The sequence below is a fragment of the Lutzomyia longipalpis genome, chromosome 3 (assembly GCF_024334085.1).
Source record: "Lutzomyia longipalpis isolate SR_M1_2022 chromosome 3, ASM2433408v1".
In the NCBI taxonomy this organism is placed as follows: Eukaryota; Metazoa; Arthropoda; class Insecta; order Diptera; family Psychodidae; genus Lutzomyia; species Lutzomyia longipalpis.
In genome coordinates this window covers 524,005-543,674 of record NC_074709.1, presented here as the reverse complement: position 1 = coordinate 543,674, position 19,670 = coordinate 524,005, and the positions used below count along the sequence as shown (strand labels likewise).

The window sequence follows — 19,670 nt, the reverse complement described above, 5'->3', positions numbered from 1 at the left end:
TTACACAACCAATTGGTGTCTAAATCGCAACACGGCGGACTTTATTAGAATAGAATTTTGGGTGCGAAATTATTTCAAAGTGAATGAAAAGGGGTAGTTGTGAAATGTGTGCCCATTTTGGTTGAATTGCTTTTCATCACTTTTCAACGCGAAAACTCTGTGGGTTTTTCCTTGTTGTTGTATGCCGGAGAAATTACATTTGAAAATTTTCCTCTGAAAAATATAGAGCATAGTGAAATGAAAAATGGGGGAGTTGTGGAAATTGTCTTAAGGATGGACACAAGAGTTTTTCTTTTATAAAAGAAAAATATTATATTTAATGTGAAATTAAATAATAATTTCCCCATTATATTGCCATGATGTGGATGCTGCGAGAGATATATTTATTTTTTGCAGAAAACTCATCTTTAGATGAGGAAATAAATTTTCCATGCTGCAAAATAATTAACTGCAAAAGCACCTTCAGTGAATGGGGTAAAAAATATTAATTTATTTCTCAACTCATCTAAACTCATCTTTTTCAAAAGGAGCTTTCTGTTCACAAGCTTTTTCTGCTTTTTCAGAAAAAATTATGGTGATAAAATTGGATGTATTTATTTAAGGAATGATCCGAAAATTATGGAAACTATATAGAATTTTATAGGAAAAAAAATCTTGAAAGACAGAAAATGCCATATTTCAATCAATATAATCATTTAATGAAAATTTAAGATTTTTTTTATTTATCGTTTTTATGATTCAAAAAAAAACTAAAAAAAACTTCTTAGCTTCTCAAAATTATCAGAACATCCCTTGTAAGGAAAATTGCTTGGAAAATTATTGCAACTTACAGGAAAATGCCATTATTATGTTCTTTTTCAAAGGCACAAAACTTTCAAAGATTAAGAGCAATTTAATTTGGAAAATTTATCTATGTGTGAAAATTAAAGATATATAACAATTTTCCCACCCGCACATACAATTTTGTGAAACTTCTAAATTGCCACAAGTTTACCTGTGGGAGTCATTTTAGTCATATTCACCCATGCTATTATATATGTTATATTATATACGTACCTTTAATTTATCAGGAAGACACGACACAGCTCGTTCCTCGTCTGAGCACTTCTGCGTCAGCCAGAGATAGTCAAACCACTTAATGACTTTCACTTGAAGATGATTCGGTACCCGTCTCATCCGCATGTAAGTTTTCACGCCATCCAATTTGGCTAAGGGGTTGAGAAAATTAAATTTTAATATGTAACCCATATAAGGGAATGGTGCTAAATCAACTTAAAGTATTAATTGCATGTACATAATTTGCCAAAATGCCATGCTATTTTGCACATCAGCCCCAACAAACGCGAGGGTACACCCTAAATCCAATTCCCCGACATCTATTACCATGTGGACACTTTTCCCTCTGTAATTGGCACAAAATGCCCCAGAGATGGCCCCAAAAAGATGGACAAATTGCATAGGCCTGCGGTAAATTGGTCTCAATTGACGACCAAATTGCACCATGTTGGGGAGTTAACTTAATAAAATCACACGTTGACCCCCATATGGAATACATCAAGAATATTAACTAACTCCTTTTAATTACATCTACATTCATGTAGTATCTTAAGGGATACCATTCGTGTTTCATTGGATATTCAACATTGGAAGTTTCCTTTCAATTAGGCACACATTACAAATTTACATCCGCACCTAACTGCATCACATGGGAATTTGCAACACTAATATTCATTTCACGACGATGACACTTTGCAATCCACAACTATATACATACATATAATATATATTCATCAAAGTGCCTCAATTTTATCCATCCAACTTGTGTGATGCCATCCCCCCCGCCCCGACGTGGGAGTTGGATTTTATTGCAATTGAAATGGAATAAACATGTATGGGATGAAATTTCGAATGAAGTGCCTTCAACGAAAATTTCAAAAGCATGTATGTGGTGTAAAGCCCGCATAAAAGTTACTTTTGGACGAAAATAAATTAATTTAAAATTAACAATTTGTGTAGTAATTTGCGACAAAATTAAACAGATATGGGTTGCCAAAATTGGGAAATACTTTAACCACCATGTTAAATTACTCATTTTCATCCAAAATGTTTAATCCAGCATAAAGCCGTCGGTATACATAAGGATAATCAAACTTAATATCTTTTGAAATAATTACATATTCCGTAAAATTATTTAAACTTACTTTACAGCGTGGCTTTGCCAGAGAGACCAGAAATATTGGGGGTTGGACATAAATTAAACCAATGAAAACTCTTCTACTTTTTCATTATCCAATCAGAGAGAACTCCTCATTCTCTCTGATTCTCTGACTTCTCGGAAAAGAGTGAGGAACAAAAATAAACTTTTTTCAGAAAAATTGCTATTCATTGGGAGCTTTAGCTTTCGCTCCGAGGCTTCATCAGGGGCTTTACAAGGAACGTTATGAAATAATGATGATTTATTTATTGATTACTTAAATAAAAACGAGATATATTTAATTTATTTTATGCTTTTAAGAGCAATTAAAACAACAGGAATTACACTTTCTTTTAACATTAAAGTTTCACATCAAATAAAGTTTGCATGGAATCCAATTGCCTAAATTGTAATTTTGCTCTCAAAATATATCTTTTCATCATTTTGCAAACTAGGTATAAAATTGTTATTTGTATGGTTGGGTGTTTGTGTTGTTGAAGTTTGTAAATTATGTTTTGCAGTAGTTGTTGCAAACTTTCCTACCACACTATTGTTATTGCCATCCAAGTTGAACGTAATCCCCTTAGTTTTTACTCAATGTACTTCCAGCACGTAGATTTGCTCTAAATAATTCCACATTGTCCGTACTTAAACCTACTTTTAGGGAAAAATGGACAAGTTTCCTTTAAATGATAATGTCTCTAACTCCTGCCTTTAACCTTTGAATTGATATTGTTGAATTTAAAGTCAAAGACATTGGATGAACTTTTGTGAGCTTTTTATATATCTCTTCAGAATAAATATAATCCTCAATCGATAGAGATTAACTAAGTAGCTTAAGATGTTGATTATTTAAATTTTTTAATAAATTGTTTTCGGCTGAACGAAAAGCGGCTCAAAGTTAATGGAGAGAAGGTTAAGAGTGAATCTTTTGTGCCTGAAAATCTCATTGTTTACCCACCAAAGAAGCACTTCACGGTGTGAGAAATGTATATAGAGGAGGAAAAGGAACACATCCTGAAACTTGGAATGGAGTCTCCGTGAGACAAAGAAGCTAAAGTGCGGTTGCGAGGTACTTTCGCAGGCAAACCCTCTATTGAGGTTCTTCACACGATGTTGATGGAGTTGTAAAAGTTTTATCATCATAGAGCGGAGAGTGTGGGGATTATTTTGAAACTAAAATAGAATAAACACATTTTAAATAATTTGCAACAATTTAGTCACAAAAATAGCACAACATGCCATTTTAGTTTAAGTGGAGAGAAACTTGCAAGTTTTGCCAATTGAAAAGCAATTTTGAGTAAATAATACATAGACTGACTACAAAGTTTTTCTCACTTCTCTCCCACATCAATCTACTTTGTATATATACCATACAAAATTGATACAATGCTTTTGTTCCGTCCATAAACTCTTTCATGCCAAAAGGGGTGATTTTACAGGGGAACAAAAAAATGCCACCCCCAACACTCACAACTGAAAAACTAACTTTGGTCGAAAGCTCGGAAAATACTCCATTGGCAACACTCGAAATTTTCATTTGAATCCAATACGAAACTTTTTGTATTGAATTGAGACCAGAATTTAATTTAAACATTATCCCACTGTCGCCATCAATTGAATTGCTAATTAAAGAATTTCTCCCATCTCCTTTCGACTTTCTCCGGCAATATTTCTCTATACCCACCCATCTCAACCCCATTCGTCCATCCGGTGTAAGGGTGGGTGAAAATTGAAAATTCAGTTCACACACTCCCAGTTGAAATTATTTTTGGGATACTTTTCCGCTTTTCTTCTTCCCTTCTGGCAAACCATAAAATTATTTATAGCTCAATAATTGTGCTAATCAAAAATTCCCATTGAGGAATCTTGTACCATGAGTGATGTGCCAAAAGAGATGAAAAATATCTATAATAAATAAATATGGGGTTGAATAGGAAAAAAAATAATAATGTGAAAACACCAAATGGTGATCCAGAAAGGTGGCCGAATAATGGTAAAAAATAGCCATTATAACTAACAGATGGAAGCAAAAATGGGATCTCAAGGTTCGATTTAAGAAAATATTGTTTTGAATTGATAGATTTTGAGGATCTAATATTTTTATGTATTGTTAGATGGAAAATAAATTGAATGAAGATCTCTAGATTAAAGGCTTTTTAATTTAAGGGATGATTCAATAATTAAAAAAAAAACATACCCTGTAACTCGAAGTATTTAAATAATTTTTTATGATAAAATTTTCTTCTTCTTAAATCGAAAATATAAGGATTTTAATCCATATTCGACCATTTAATGAGAATGAAAGAAAAAAAACATTTTTGCTTTAAAATTACCTAAAAAATCCTTCATAAAATTTCTAGAGTTTCCAGAATTATGTATTATGTAAATCATAGTCTAGAAAATATATCATGAACTATTTAGCTGTTTTCAACGTTCCTCTAGAGCCCGAAAAACTTTAATATCATTCACACAACACCATGAGGAATAAAAATTCCAATGGGGCGACGATGTGAAAATGTTCACGTACGCGGTAGGACTTATATTATGTACTTTCCACGGTGCAATAAACAAGCAAATAAAAAGTCATTGTGCATATTATTGACTAAAGAACAACTACAGGGAAAGTCATCTGACTGGTATTTTGTATTCAAAAAAAGAAAGAGAATATTGGCAAAAGAATGGTTGAGAAAAATTGCAGAAACACATCTCAAGTATTCCTTTTGACAATTTTTCCTTTCTTCATCTTTCTCTTTCAATTGTTTTACTCTCAGGGTGTAGTTCTTCGTACCCCCTCTATACTCTTCCCCGCACCCCTATACTTCCCCCCCCTCCCCATTCGCAGTGCATGTATGTATGTGTGAAGGAGTATCGAGAACAATGCTCCCATTGAGACTTGCATTCAGAATGAGAATTTACCAGCAACGGGATGAAATGAGAGTCATTCTTTCCCTTGGAAATACATGGTACGGGGGATGGATTTAATCTATATACATAGAGAGGGTGGATCGTCGTGTCTTGAATTAATGTCACTTTAGTGTGTTTAAAATTTCTCGTGGACAAACTTCCACATCTTGTATTTTTGATAAATGTCCAACATAAAAGGAGAAGAAGAAAAAACATGCACAACTCATAATATCCATCATTTACGCTAAATTTTGCACATTTCTTCTGCTCTACTCAAGCGATGAGGGTCTATGTGAACGAGGGCTGGGCAATGAGAGAGAGACTGTGTGGAAAAAAGCTCTTCATGAAGTTTTATTCATCAAGTGAATTGATATTGTTCTGTTGGAAATTTTCATGGGGAAATATACTTCCCTCGAGCTTCTCGACGCGAGGAAAATGTATGTGGAAATACATTCACTCCGAAATGGAAGCCAATAAAATTATTCAGTGGCACATACAAAAAGTGGATGAACCAACTGAAATCGGAGCTTTTGAAGGAAGTTTAAAAAGTTCAGCCACCCCCGTTACAAAGTTGGGATATTTATTTTAATCATTTTTGTCGGGGATGAGCGACAAAAAAAATACTTTACACCCTTTTCTCATATTTTTATAAACAAAAATGTACAAAACGGATGAATTCCTTTGCAATCCCTTTTCCCCTTTTGAACAGCTTTTCCGAAAATTTCTAATCATTGAACAATATTATGAATTTTGAGTCACTGCTTTATGGTTACAAATTGCAATCTCATGCTAAGAATGTAATCCAATAGAAACAAGAGAAAATTCGATAAAGATGCCCTATCAAGCTTTCATTTGCATATTACTAAACCTCCTCTAATTCCTTTAGTATTTCCGAAGTGCAAGCAAAACTTTCAGAGATAAATTTTCTTTTGATATCATACGGTCCCTACTCGAAAATAATTCACAATGCTTTGGAAGAAAATATTTTTAAAAGATATGTAATTTTTTTGTTATGTGTATATATTCTTTTTTAATTTTCAGTATAATTGAATACTAGGGGTTGATTTTTGATATCTATATTCATGTGAACCCTTGCAAAATGTACGGCTTTCTCCTTTTTTTCTTAAATCGAAAGGGTTGATATTGATCATCGCTTGAGCTTTGGGAAGGGGATGTATGCAACTTACTATGGAAAATAATAACAAATATATTTTTACAAGAAGAATTTTTCCTAAAGCTTTTAAATAATTTTTGGAGAGGAACTGTACAGAGACATGATTGACATTGGGGTGATTTCGTTCTTAATTAAATTCAATAGTCATTTAGTTTTATGGAATCCCAACGATCCTAGCTTTTTAGCTGTGATTCTTTCTTCAAAGAAGCACAGCTTCTGTGTACACTCAAAAATGCAAAGTCGTCAGATCAGGCTCAAACTCGGGATGACCACGAATTAGGGTCCCTACATTCCAAAAAACGTATGCGCCAAAAATTTTTCCGTCCGTCCGGCCGGCCGGCCGGCCCTCCGGCCGGAATATAACGCTATATTGCAAGAGAACGGTAATAGATAGAGACTTGCGGTCAACGGCAAAGTTCAAATATCGGGTGGAAGACATCCGATTATGAAGTCAGATCCGACCCCCCACCCCTCTGTCCGCCATTTTGAATAACCCCCAAATTTTGTTTTCGCTATATCTTAGTCACTATTATACCTAGAGGTCTGAAATTTTGATATGTTGTAGGGGCCATCAAGACCTTTCCAACGATACCTCATTTTCGAAAATCGGTCAAGCCGTTTAGCCAATATGGCCGCCACAATTTTACATCGAAAATCGGCCATAACTCGAGAACGGCTTGACCGATTTTGATCAACTCGGGCTCAAATGAAAGATATTAATGAGCCCTACAACTGCTCGGAACATTGCAAGTTCAAAAAATGACCGCAAGTGGCGCTAAAATCTAAAACAAAATTTTCGATGAGTTTTCGATGAATATCTCGAGCACCGCTTTATAGAATTGCTTCAAATTTTGATATGTTATAGCCGGCTATAATATCTTCCATCATGCCAAAAATGAAGAAAATCTATGTAGCCATTCCGGAGATATCGCGTTTGAAAGTTAACATGTCATATCTTGAGTTGCATAAGACCAACGCCCCGCGAAGCGGGGCGTTTTATATATACATATATAAAAGTAAAGTAAAATATATATAAATGCATAGATATATACATTATATATAACATATAAAAATGCAAAGATAAAAATTAAATATAGCATGGATGGAACAGTATAAAGCGAAAGAACGGTAAGTAAAACTTACGGGCTGTGATTCTTTCTTTGTCAGTGAAATGTGAAGATGGCTGAAAATTGAGGATGGGCAAATTTTGAGGAGAGACTTACTCGTGAGCCGAATCACAGCCAACGCCCGCCACGATTAAGCCTTTCTTCAAAATTTCTGCGCGTTGGCTGTGATTTGGCTCGCGAGTAAGTCTCTCCTCAAAATTTGCCCATCCTCAATTTTCAGCCATCTTCACATTTCACTGACAAAGAAAGAATCACAGCCCGTAAGTTTTACTTACCGTTCTTTCGCTTTATACTGTTCCATCCATGCTATATTTAATTTTTATCTTTGCATTTTTATATGTTATATATAATGTATATATCTATGCATTTATATATTTTTTAAAGTAAGTACCAGCTTAAGTAATCCTTGTCTCAATAAATCTTCGTGCCCTTATGTCCAGAAATCACAATCCCGGGTTTTTATTTCTCCAAAGTCGCCAGACGTGACCTTAAAGTTTATTTTGCTGGTCAATACTTTTTTCTTACTTTCTCCCACTTCAATCTATGTTGTGTATCGTGTAATAAATATACTCGTCCATCTCCTAACAAAAAAAACCCCATATCGAAATTGCCTCAATACTGTTTTGGGATTAATTGAAATTGAGGGGTGTGCCGATTGTGCTCTATTTGGAGCGAGGAGGGTTGAAGAGGGAAAAAAGTGAGGGAAAAAGTCATGGATACTTTCAATGGACTTCTCAATGTGCGGAGCTTTTTCCGTATGAATGGGGCTGCCCTTGGAGGCTGTGTGAGGAAGTCACGATGGGAGAAGAAAGAAATATAAAATTCTCGCCCCATCCCACCCATACTGCTCCAGCCATTTGTGGAGGGAGGTAAATAACTTTCTTTGTGTCAGAACGATGCTATGTGCGGCTGAAGGTATTGTACTACGGTGGGGGGAGAGAGAGTGAGATTCATGGGTCCAGTTTACACAAAATATATTCTGGAGCAAAAATGATGACGCAACCTACCCCTATGTACGTATATAAAAATAGAGAGCACACACATACTGCGAAAGCTCAAAACGAGGGCAGCATCCCCCAATGCTTTGAGGAGAGACGGGGTACACACCCCAGTTCCATAACCCACTTTCCCCTACTTTGTTCTAAAAATAGACTCGTTGTCGCATAGAAACGGTCGATAGCATACTGACGAGGCTATATTTAGCGCAGTCTTTCTCCTAATTTTCACATACGGGAGCTCTTCCCGAAATTCCCTCACATCGTCGACGACACCACACTCTTCCGCGCTTCGCTGACTTGAAGTTTTCATTTGGGAAAACTACCCGAAATTTCCAAGCGTATTCACGATCTGTGGTGCGCTAAATCACGCGCCAGTCAAAGATGAAATGCAACCCCTAAAATTTCCATCATCAAATTTCCAATTACTCCCCCACCCCCCATCACTCCTCAATACGACACTTTCTCAACCCGCCGTATCCTTCGTAATATATACCTGGTCCGTTGCACATGAGGAATTTATGCTTTTCACGCTATGTACGTATTTGAATATAGAAACTCTATCCGAGAGATGATCCACGTGAAATCTCACAGCCTCGAGTTTTCAGTGACAAAAAAAGCATCCTAGCATAAAAAAAACCTTCGTGCCAATCCCTCAAAAATCAACTCCATGGTGCTCGATAAATTTCCACCCTACTTCACCATGGGCCATAAAATGCGTATATCCCTCGAGCTCGTCAGCCCGTACATATATTTTTTCGTTTGATATTTTTGAAATGTCAAAAATGTGTATGATTTACGCGATGGGAGGACCATAAGCAAAACAAGTCCTTGATTGTGAATCAACAAAAACACTCTGCACGTGGATACAAAAAAAATATGAAACAATGATTTTTTTTTCGGGCAAAAAGAGAACAATTATTGCGATTCCTAACTGCAAAAATATGCCATGCATATCAGATGCAAAAAAAGGCCAACATAAAACAATTAGGAAGCATTTTGTAAGAGTCAGCGAACGTGGGAAAAAGTAAAAATATATGTATATTGAACGATAGGTAGGTAGGTAGTGCTTTGAAGAGGATATAACACTGTCGAATAGAATTTTGCATTCATTAAAAGCAAAATCTCAAAAGAGGCGTGGATTTTGATTTTTTATCGCCTTCACACAAAGCTCGATGGAGCTTTCAATTTTTTTGTCTACGAAATTTTATAATAAAGTAAGCATTTTTTTTTGTTTTATTTTCTTCCGATGTGCATTATACTTTTAAGTAAAATAATTCATCACAAAGAAAACTCTCGAGGCATTGTATGAAACTTGTCTTTTTCAAACATGAATTCAAAAACTAAAAGTAACTATTATATGTACATAAAGTGAACTTTATATGAGATACCCTTTCCGACGTTATATTAATGTAAACTGCAGTGTACGTTGTACTTTGTAGAAGTTTACAAGTATACTCCGTCGAATGACTTTGGGGCAATTGATTGAAGATGGGTTTGAATTAACATGTTAAATAAAATTAATGGGGGAAAGACTTCCGTCCAACATATAATTAAATTAAGTAAAATAGGAAAATTAACTTATATACATTATATAGCTTGGAAAACTTTTCGGATGTAGCGTATATATTTGTGGGAGAAGGGATTGGGCTTTTGGTGGGTGGTGGATGATATGGAGTTGGATTTATTTACAGCATATGTGACAAATTGTAAAGTTTCATTTAGTGGGCCAAAGAGCTCTCGTCAAAATGTGGATGAGAGTGGGGCAATCAGTAAATGTATACATTTGGTTTTGGAGCAACTTTTCACCCATTGTTCAACTTCCGGGCAAAATGTGGGGAATGGGAATTGTCTGTGCCTCACAATTGACTTTTCTTCAACTTCTCCCATTGGATTTTCAAAGCAAATTTACCCATTTCTTTTTCCCCACATATACATACATCGCATCCACACAGTGGCAGCATCATGAATGGAAATGAGTTTATGTTTGTTTCACAACAGAAACATACATACATGGCAAAAGAAAATTGGTCTAATTTTTAAACAATATTTATCTAACAATATGAAATGCTCTCTCAAGTGAAATGGATGTTGGAATACAGCGAGAGAGAAAGGAAAATCTGGGAAAATCATTATACGTGGAAAAGACAAGAAAAAGAAGCTATTTACTTAGGACATGTTGACATGAGAGTCAAACTGATGTATCTTGCAGCTACACCACCAACATTCGCATTGAAGTCAATTTAATCGAAATTTTTCACATTCCCTGATTTCCACATGACATCTTCCAATTTCACTCCACACCCCCAACACCTCCCCCCAGACCCTCATATTGATTTTCTCCTCTAACAACTTCCAATTCATTCGCTGCTTCCCCCCTTAAAAAAAGATTATCGCCACTTGCACGGAATTCCGTATCTTCCCCCACAATTGGGGGATGTCTTAAAGAGGATTTGTGAGGAATTTTTAACACAAGTTGTTAAGAAAGAAAAAAAATAGCTAAAAAGGGGCGAAAGCCAATGGAATATCGTTCACAAGAAGTACTTGTCAGAAATATATCATGCGAAGATGCTTTGGATTGGATGCTGGGAGAGATAGGAGATATCCTCGCAATACCTGGGTATCAGGAGAAAAGTTAATCCGATGGTGAGATTCCTGGGAAAACAAAGCCATCCAACTTTTACTCTATCGTGGCTTCGGGACACCGAGAGTTTTCCTTCGACTGCATGAGAGTAGATTATGTTGCCTCCAAGAAATACTCTCTCTGATAAACTACAAAGTTCAGCATAAGTTGGGAATTTGCATCTTTAAAAAAAAACTCATCAATGCACATAGTAGAAAAACTATTTTTTCATCAATGTGCGGCGGTAACATAAAGGAGGTTAGTCAAGAATGTATGGAAAAGTTTTTTATTCGAGGAAGCAATGGGGACATGGATAATCTTGTAGAGGATCAAAAACGAATAAGAAATCAGTGGAGAACTTTCCCATTTCCAATTGCAATCAGTTGTGAAAACTAAGCTAAGATTTGACCAAAAACGTAAAGAATGACGTCACTTTTGTGTTTTGTGTACAGATCAAAACCTAAAATCGTGCTCTCGAACTCACTATCATACTTTTTATTGAAAATCGGTCATAACTCGAAAACGGCTTGACCGTCCTTAACCAAATCATGCTTAAATGAGAGATTTTAGGAAGCCCTACAAATGTCTAAAACATTGAATGTTTCAAAAGAAACAATATTAAAGTGACGTCATTGTAGGTATTTTTGATCAAAGTTTAGCTAGCTTTTCTTATAGATTTTCTTTATTCCTTTTTGAGACAAAATTTCTACATGATTACCTATCTCCTCATTCTACCGTCGATAAAGTAATTTTTCATACAACAGTGACTAAAGTCCTTTTGAGTAAATAGATAATTGAAATAGGGGTTACGGGGTTTTTCCCTGAACTGAATCTGAGTATCTGAGAATTTTTCAGTATCTAAAAAAATCTTATTTCCTTTGTTAGAATGTGTGATAGGAAAATTCTTTTATTTTATGAGATATTAATTTAATCTTAATCCCCACCTCTGGGGCATTCTGTAAATTTTATGTGTTTCAAAATTTAATATGGTAAATATTTGAGGAAAATCCTGACGATAATTTAAATAGCTACGGAAATATTTCTCAAAACAGCGCAAAGGTGTGGTTGGTATGCAAAAAAAATAAGGAGACAAAGAGGGAGGAAAAGATAAAAAATGATGTAGTCTGTGAAAATGGCGCATTTAACTTGACATATTAGAACCTTTTGATGTTATCCTTCTAATAGAAAGCACTCTACTTACACAGTAATGTGTGATATTAGAATAATTTCATTCCCTGTTATTGCATCATTTATCATTATATGTATATACAAACAAGGGTGTATTCTTGCAGAAAGCCGCAAACATTACTCTTGGTGGAGATTCAAGCGATTCAGGGAAAGGCATACGAGGTGTACAATGAGCTTCCTGTCGAGAATGTCTGTTAGGTGCAGTTTTGAGATTTTTTCTTTGCTTTTAACAACCTTCCATGAACCAACGAAAATGCCTTAGAAATACTTCTTACACACGAGTCTGCAGGACTCTCTAAGTGAATAGGGTTAGATGTTGCAGGAGGAGTTGGGGGTGTCTAGAGATGTTCGAGTCTATTCATTATCCTTATATAGCAATGTATCGTGCACCATATGGCGTTGGTTGAGCATCTTTTTTTGCCAACACTGCTAATGACTCCTCGTTAGGCTTTCCATCTTGTCCACAAGTTTTTATTTCATTTTCTCCCCGCTATATGACCAAGGCTATGACCAATTGCGAAATTGGCATTTCAGCCACGTTCACACCCAAACCCCTTCTTGCTGCCCCCCCCCCCCCCCCCATATTCAGGATACTTTGGCAATTGGGAGTGAGAAATTGAGAGAGAGAGAGATGTATACGCGGAAATAGCATCAAATTGGCAAATATGAAATGGAATTGGAGGTGAATATATAATGGGATGGGTGGTTCTTTGCGACACTTACCCTGAAATTCCTTCCTGGCTGCACTCACGGACGTCACGATATTGGCCACATGCCCCAGCACCGTGGCGAAGAGCATCAAACCGAAGAGCAATTGAACGATGACGAATACATATTCCGCCTTGGAGCGTGGTCTTGGCAAATCGCCAATGGTCGTTAGTGCAAGTGTGCACCAGTAGTAGCTCTGTAGATACTGCTTAACAACATCCGCAGATTCTGAGTCGTGGTACACCCAATTCTTCGATCCGAACCCATTATTCTTGTAGATGATGTGGTAGAGGCATCCATTCCAGTGGAATATCACGAGGAGATAGTGTATAAGTGATGTGGACCGAAAGAGATTTGGGTAGTTTGTATGTCGCTCCGTGCGATCCATAAATGCCCAAAATCTGTAGATCTTCACTAAACGGAATGATCGCAGTATTGAGTTAAATCCGATTGATAAGTATAAAAAATCTAATGGCAACAAACAAAGGCAATCGATATAAAATGTCGTTGAGTTCATGTAGTGCTGCCGCAATTTCGTCGAGTCCGTCTGCAGGACACCATCCTCGAGGTATCCGGTACGAAAGTGGAATAGTATGTCGACGAGGTATAAAAAATCGGAGAAGTAATCCAAGCAGAACCACACCACGATGGATTCTACATTGATCTCCTGGAAGGCGAAGCGGTAGATGATGACCCAGAAGTTGTACAGAAACGCCATGGACACCACCATTGACCAGTAGTAGCAGAGTCTCCCAGCAGGATCAAACACAAATGTCCACTTCCCACTGGGGCGACTCCGTGAGGCACCCGAAGATGAGCATCCCGATCTACGTGCCACTCTGTGGAATTGGAAACAAAATGATGGAGCATCAATTAATTATCGTCACTTGTGGGATTTTCTCAGCTGACGGGAGATTTTCCCTCCTCTACCTAAAGCATAGAGGCGCATGGTAGTAAAGTAAGGTGTGTGTGTTGTGCAATTTGCCTGAGGTTTTGCCTTCTCCCGCACCAAAATGACGATGCTTAATCAAGATGTACACCTCTTTGGCAAACATCTAAGCTGTCTCATTGACACATGCGAGTACAATAGCGGGTGCCTTGTTTGCATTGAAGACACAATGGAGGAAACTCAATATTGATTCCTCAAATTTTCATCCCATAATCCAACAGAACTGAAAACCTCACTTTCCCATATCTTGCAAACCATACCCATCCCAATCAGTATACAAATTTGATCATAAGTAGCGATCGATGGGAATGATGATTCATTCACAAGAAGCAGCCACAAATTGAGTAGAGCGATAGCAATCTTTTATCTCTTTTATGGCAATATTGTTTAATTTGTAATATAAATTGTACCCCAGCTAACACATAATAACTTTGACTTTACTTACTATTTATTAACGTTATAATAACGTTAAATTATCGTAAAAAATGGTCAGAATTTCGTCATTAGCTTACTAAATTCTAACGTCAGAATAACGTTATTTTTTGGTAAGTAAAGTCAGTAAAAATTGAGGCATTTTTAGTCATTTTGCAGAAATCAAATTTTTAATCATTAAAACATTACAAAATCTATTTGTAGATGATCAAAAAGCTATTAAAAGACGTTTTTGCTTCATTTACTTCAATATTTTCGCATAAATTCAATTTTTTGTGTAAACGTTGGAATATCGTCAAAAATAAGTCATTAAAGGTCAGTAAGATGAAAAATCAATCATTTTTTCTATCATCAAAAACTAATTAAAATGGCATATAAATGCATTAAAATGATTATTTGAAAGATAGCAAGTTGTTTTAGAAGCCTTTTTGAGCAGAAGAATCTCATTTATTATATAAAAATATACTTTCAATTTCTTCCTTAACAACGTCAGTATACCGTAAGAAAGCACAACATTTCTGACCCTCCATCAACTTTGGCTAAAATTCCTGCCGAAATCTCAACGTCAGAATACCGTAAGTATACTTACCCTCCACCAACCTTTGGTGTTGAGGGAGAGACAGAAAGAGAAAGACTGCGTGGGATATTTCTTTTTTGTATTTCTGCACTCTTCTTTTGACCTTTGACAGGCGTTTGTTTTGGTTTAGGTTTTTCACGATTTTCTCGAATAAATCAATAAAAATGATCAAAATGATCAATGAAATCGTTAAAGAAGATCATAATGAGGGTGCGCCAGGTCTTGTTCATTGAGAAATTCGTCATTTATTGTCGCAATTTTAGTATTTCGCGCATGTCATATAACTATAGGGAAGAATGCTTATGCGGGTGACCAAGATTGTGCGTATGTGTCTTACAAGACCTTCTACAAAGTTTTGTACGGCAGCAATGAAGTTAGAAATGGGACATCCGAACGTAAAGAAACCCTCTTAGAGTTTCTGAGATTCAAAAGACTCATTTCCATATGTGTGAGATATGATTTATGATTTTATTTTCAATTTTATGTAAAACCAATTATTTTTTAAATTACTACAGTTATAGAATTAATTCTAAATTATAATAACAGCGCTTTTTTATAATAGCATTATATATAAAGCATTTAAAAAGTGTAACATTGGGCCTAATTCAGCGACCAAGAAACCATTGAAATCTTTGAATTTTGTACTGATATTTCAAGATTTCAAGCGAATTTCAAGGGTTTCTTGGTCGCTGAATAAGGCCCATTATCGATACTTTATTTATATTTTTTTCATTTTTATATTATGATAACAAATTTATTTACAAATCTTTGCTTCTTTCCTTTTACACAATTTAATCGGTTTAAAGGGTATAAAAGAGGGTATGTAAAAGCGGAATAAAAATTGTCTTAGACTTATGTTCCATACCAAACATTTTACATTTAATTTCAGACAATTTATAAATTCTCTTTCTATCATAAACTAAATCTGAGGAGCAATAAATATTCAAGGTTGATGATTTAATAACTTGAGTAAAATAATCTGAAATTTCTCGTACCTTTTGACCATAAATAACAATTTCTGAATTGTGCTGTGTAATATTTATAACTCTGACAATTTCATTTGAGTAATTCATAAACCAACAATTTTTATGATCACCCTTTAGTGTAAAATCTTTTCTTAAGTCTAGGGCCTTATAGGTACCAGAACATTCATCGAGTTCGTGTGAATTTGATATCTTTTTGTCCAACTTTGGATATACTTTAACCTTTTTTGCTTTTAGCAAGTCCACATAAGATTTTTCCATTTGTCTTCGAGCAATTTGAACGAGTGGACGATTTCCATTTCTCACTTTTTTTTTAATACTTTGCAATTCGTTTTCAAAGGGATAAGTAGACATGGATAATAATGGCCCATGATTTCGAACGTCATCAACCACGTGTATGATGCTGTGAATATTCATAACAATTTGATCGCGACCATAGAGCTGTATATATGTTTTTACAAATTCTTGTAACATGGCTTCCGCAACTGGCAGTAAGTGGTGATAATGACGAGATTCGCAAATTGTTACACTACAGAAAAGTAATAAGAAATTATAAAAAACATCTTCTTTGAGAATATCTTTTAAAATTACAACACCGGTATACATAAGGAAAGTTCGCCACTCAGTTGCCTTCCATCTAGAAATCTCATTCAAATCTCTGATATTACGATGAAGTTCTTTTGGTCTGTAATAATTAAGCTTAACCAACCTTCTAGAGACTTTTTTAGTAATTGCAGCTGGCCATTTTGAGTGGTAATTAAATTTACCTTCCATCCAACCTAAAACTAATCTTTTCATAACACCTAGGTGCAGTAAATGAAGATCATCGGAAACTGGAAATGCTGTAATCATGTCGATTGGCAATTCTTCAATAATAGATGTTTCATGGTGATGCGAGGGATCTTGACGTCTCCTAAAACTTTCATTAGTTCTCTTAGGAGCATTCAATGTAGGATAGCTCATTCGTGGTCCTACAATTAAAAATATAGTACATTATATACTAGATCAAACAATATGGTGAATATGGCGAATAAATGTATATTTTACCTGGATCATTTTCTCCTTCAACTGTGCATTTACTGCATCCATATCTGTGATTATAATACACGGTACCTAAAAATAATTAAGATTTATAGGTACCTTTAAAAAACATATTTTCCATCACATCTCTATCATATCCAAATTCTGTCATAATAGAAATTAAAATAAAATAATAAATATTATACCTTTAACAAATGCTCGCGCGGGAAGATCACACAAAAAGCTCTTAATAGAGACTATAATATGGTGCATGCCAATCTTCAAACCATTCCTTATTAGATCCTGAACATCTGGAATAAATTTTTCAAAGTATTCCGACACACAGGAAGGCTTACCGTTTCCACAATAGATTGCAACAACTTGTGGTGGAATATTAGGAAGCTCATCAATGGCACATAATATTGGCCATACATCAATCTTTGAGCTTTTAAATACTTGAAGACCATCTACATGAAACCTGATTGATATTTTTGGTAAATTGTCTATATTCAGTTGTTCAAGTTGTTTACAGACAACGGTTTTAACTCCATGATACCACATTTCTCCGTTTCCCATTGGCTTCACATCTATATGCCTTGGTGTTTCTAAGATTGTACGCGCATCTAAAGGTAGATATTGAAACATTGGAAATTGTCTCAAAATATGCAATAATTTTGTAAGTGCGTCATGTTTTATGTCATGCTCGATTGCCCAGATATGAATATCATTATGCAGATCTGGTGTATTATATTCCTCCTCATCTTCAGTATTTTCATCTGATGAATAATCCAAATTAATATTCTCTTCTGCAAAAGAAAGTAAATTCTATAACTTATTTCTAAAGAAATCTAGTCTTTAATTTCTTTATATTACATATAAAGTGTTAAAGCATCACTCATTTACGGGGCTATTACACTTAAGCTCCAAATGCTTGAGCATCATAACATAACCTCTATGTGAGTACGAGAGATACAACAACGCTGTTTTTTCTCGTTCTTTCTATGTAAAATCTTAAGCATCAAATTCTTAGAACTTTAGTGCAATAGCTCCCTTATTTTGAGGTTAGAACCCTTATTATAAGATCAAACTAAGCTAACAAAAAATCAAATTTTTTTTTCTTTTACTTGACATTTTTCTCTTACCTTCAAAATCAATGTCCATTGAAGTCTCATTTTCTTCTGCAATGTCATTGCCGACACTTATATTTAAAACTTGATTAGTATTATACGTATTATTTAAACTTTTTCGCAATGCATCAATTTTTCTATAATAGCTTGAACTATATCTGAATGATCTTCGTTCCATTTTTCAATTTTTAAAATATTAATCGAATAAAAAAAACAAGAAAATGCGTTCATATCAAGTAGTAGATGCACAGCTAAACAAACCGCGTCATTCGCTTTTCGGATAAAATGACCTTTTCAAACTTTTGCAAGCTGACACTGAAATGTCAACAACTGACATGAATAAAGTCATAATGAAATATCCTGACTTTCTAAAGGTCTGTTCACAATAGTGTTATAAAATTCTAGATTTTCGAGAATTACCACCTCTGCCTCCATAATTGTTATAAAAATGCTTAACAGCGCCCTCGTCTTGTGTAAACACATATGGTGATAAATTAAGGAAGTCCACATTTTATAACTAAGAGATGGATTTTTCTGAAGATGAGAACACGGTTTGTAAATTTGACAGCCGAGGTAGATCTTTACGGTACACACAGATCTAGAAACTCAAATTTTCTTAAGAATTTTCCTATAAAAAAAACATTCACATTTTTCTATATAAATTGTTTATTGATTATCATAAGTTTCTCCATTAAAATGAAGTTTTAACACTTACATTATATTTGTTTAAATTTTTGAATATTCTTCACTGACCAATTGACATAAAATTATAATAAGAATAAGTAAATAGTTATGTAGGTATTTTATAGTTAATGCAGCTAGTCTTTGTTTATATTTAATACATGATTGGCGCTAATATAGCCCTAGTTTAAAAAAAATCAATTATACTTAAACCTTCTTTGCATTCAGCAATTTCTCTTTTCGTTTAACGCGTTAATTAAAAATTTCTGATAAATGTTCTGAAACGTTTATTAAGCCAAAATTGAAAAAAAAACAACGTACTTAGTCTTTTCTCTATTAATTAATAACAACAGAACTTGTTAATCTATTCTTCTTACGATCTTCTTCATTAAATCGAGTACGAGAGTGTTTAAGTAGCTTGTTCACAAAAAAGTTCTTGCATTCCATTTTTGTAAATGTGTTATCTGCACAATTGATAACCGCAAAAAACAAAGTGAACGTGTTGCTTAATTGAGAAAAATTGCACTTATTACCTTTTCCAGTCCAAGAAAATTTGGTTAGAAGTTTTCTCTTAAAAAGTCTATCTGCAACTTCATAAGCAATTTTCGTGGACTTGATTCCCCTGTTCTTACCGCAACCTGCTACTTTAATTAACTCCTTTTTGTGATTTTTGAAAAATTCCTTATCAGAAAGCTTTAATTCAAAGTCTTCCAAGTCGCGACGGCGACGAATGGGCATTTTTTGAATTTCCTTTTCCTCAAGTTCCTGTTCCCCATGGTCTCTTCCTTGTGCATCCATCAGCTTCTTAACCATTACATTTGTACTCATAGTAACTTCAGAAATCGTGCGAAGATGGCTGTTTCGTTCTTTAAGCTGATCTTGGATTTCCTGAAGAATGTCATTATTTTTTCTCAACTCCAGCAAAACCACTATGAAAGAAAAAAAAAGTGTTTTTAATATTCACGCATGGTATAACAATTTTTTT

General features: G+C 34.9%; 2 protein-coding genes across 8 annotated transcripts in view; both read right to left on the bottom strand.

Annotated features, from left to right (window-relative positions):
* The window catches only part of LOC129793132 (cyclic nucleotide-gated cation channel alpha-3), a 100,231-nt gene that overhangs the window by 13,141 nt on the left and 67,420 nt on the right, over positions 1–19,670 (bottom strand). For all 7 annotated transcript variants that reach the window (XM_055832795.1, XM_055832796.1, XM_055832791.1 and 4 more), the window contains 2 exons: positions 12,932–13,755; positions 1,057–1,208 (listed from right to left, as the gene is read on the bottom strand). In XM_055832795.1, the coding sequence (XP_055688770.1) occupies positions 1,057–1,208; positions 12,932–13,755 (976 nt within the window). The remainder of the gene's footprint in view (positions 1–1,056; positions 1,209–12,931; positions 13,756–19,670) is intronic.
* On the bottom strand, positions 15,417–18,187 carry LOC129793134 (uncharacterized). Its single transcript, XM_055832798.1, has 4 exons — positions 18,020–18,187; positions 17,084–17,683; positions 16,905–16,970; positions 15,417–16,828 (listed from the first exon to the last, which is right to left on the bottom strand). The coding sequence occupies exons 1-4, from the start codon at positions 18,180–18,182 to the stop codon at positions 15,675–15,677; spliced, it is 1,983 nt and encodes a 660-aa protein (XP_055688773.1). The 5' UTR covers positions 18,183–18,187; the 3' UTR covers positions 15,417–15,674.

Coding starts and splice junctions, on each gene's coding strand:
- LOC129793134 (XM_055832798.1), bottom strand. CDS start 18,182: ATGGAACGAAGATCATTCAGATATAGTTCAAGCTATTATAGAAAAATT. Junction 17,684..18,019: donor AATGGACATTGATTTTGAAG/GTAAGAGAAAAA, acceptor TTTCTTTTGCAG/AAGAGAATATTAATTTGGAT. Junction 16,971..17,083: donor CGCGCGAGCATTTGTTAAAG/GTATAATATTTA, acceptor AATTATTTTTAG/GTACCGTGTATTATAATCAC.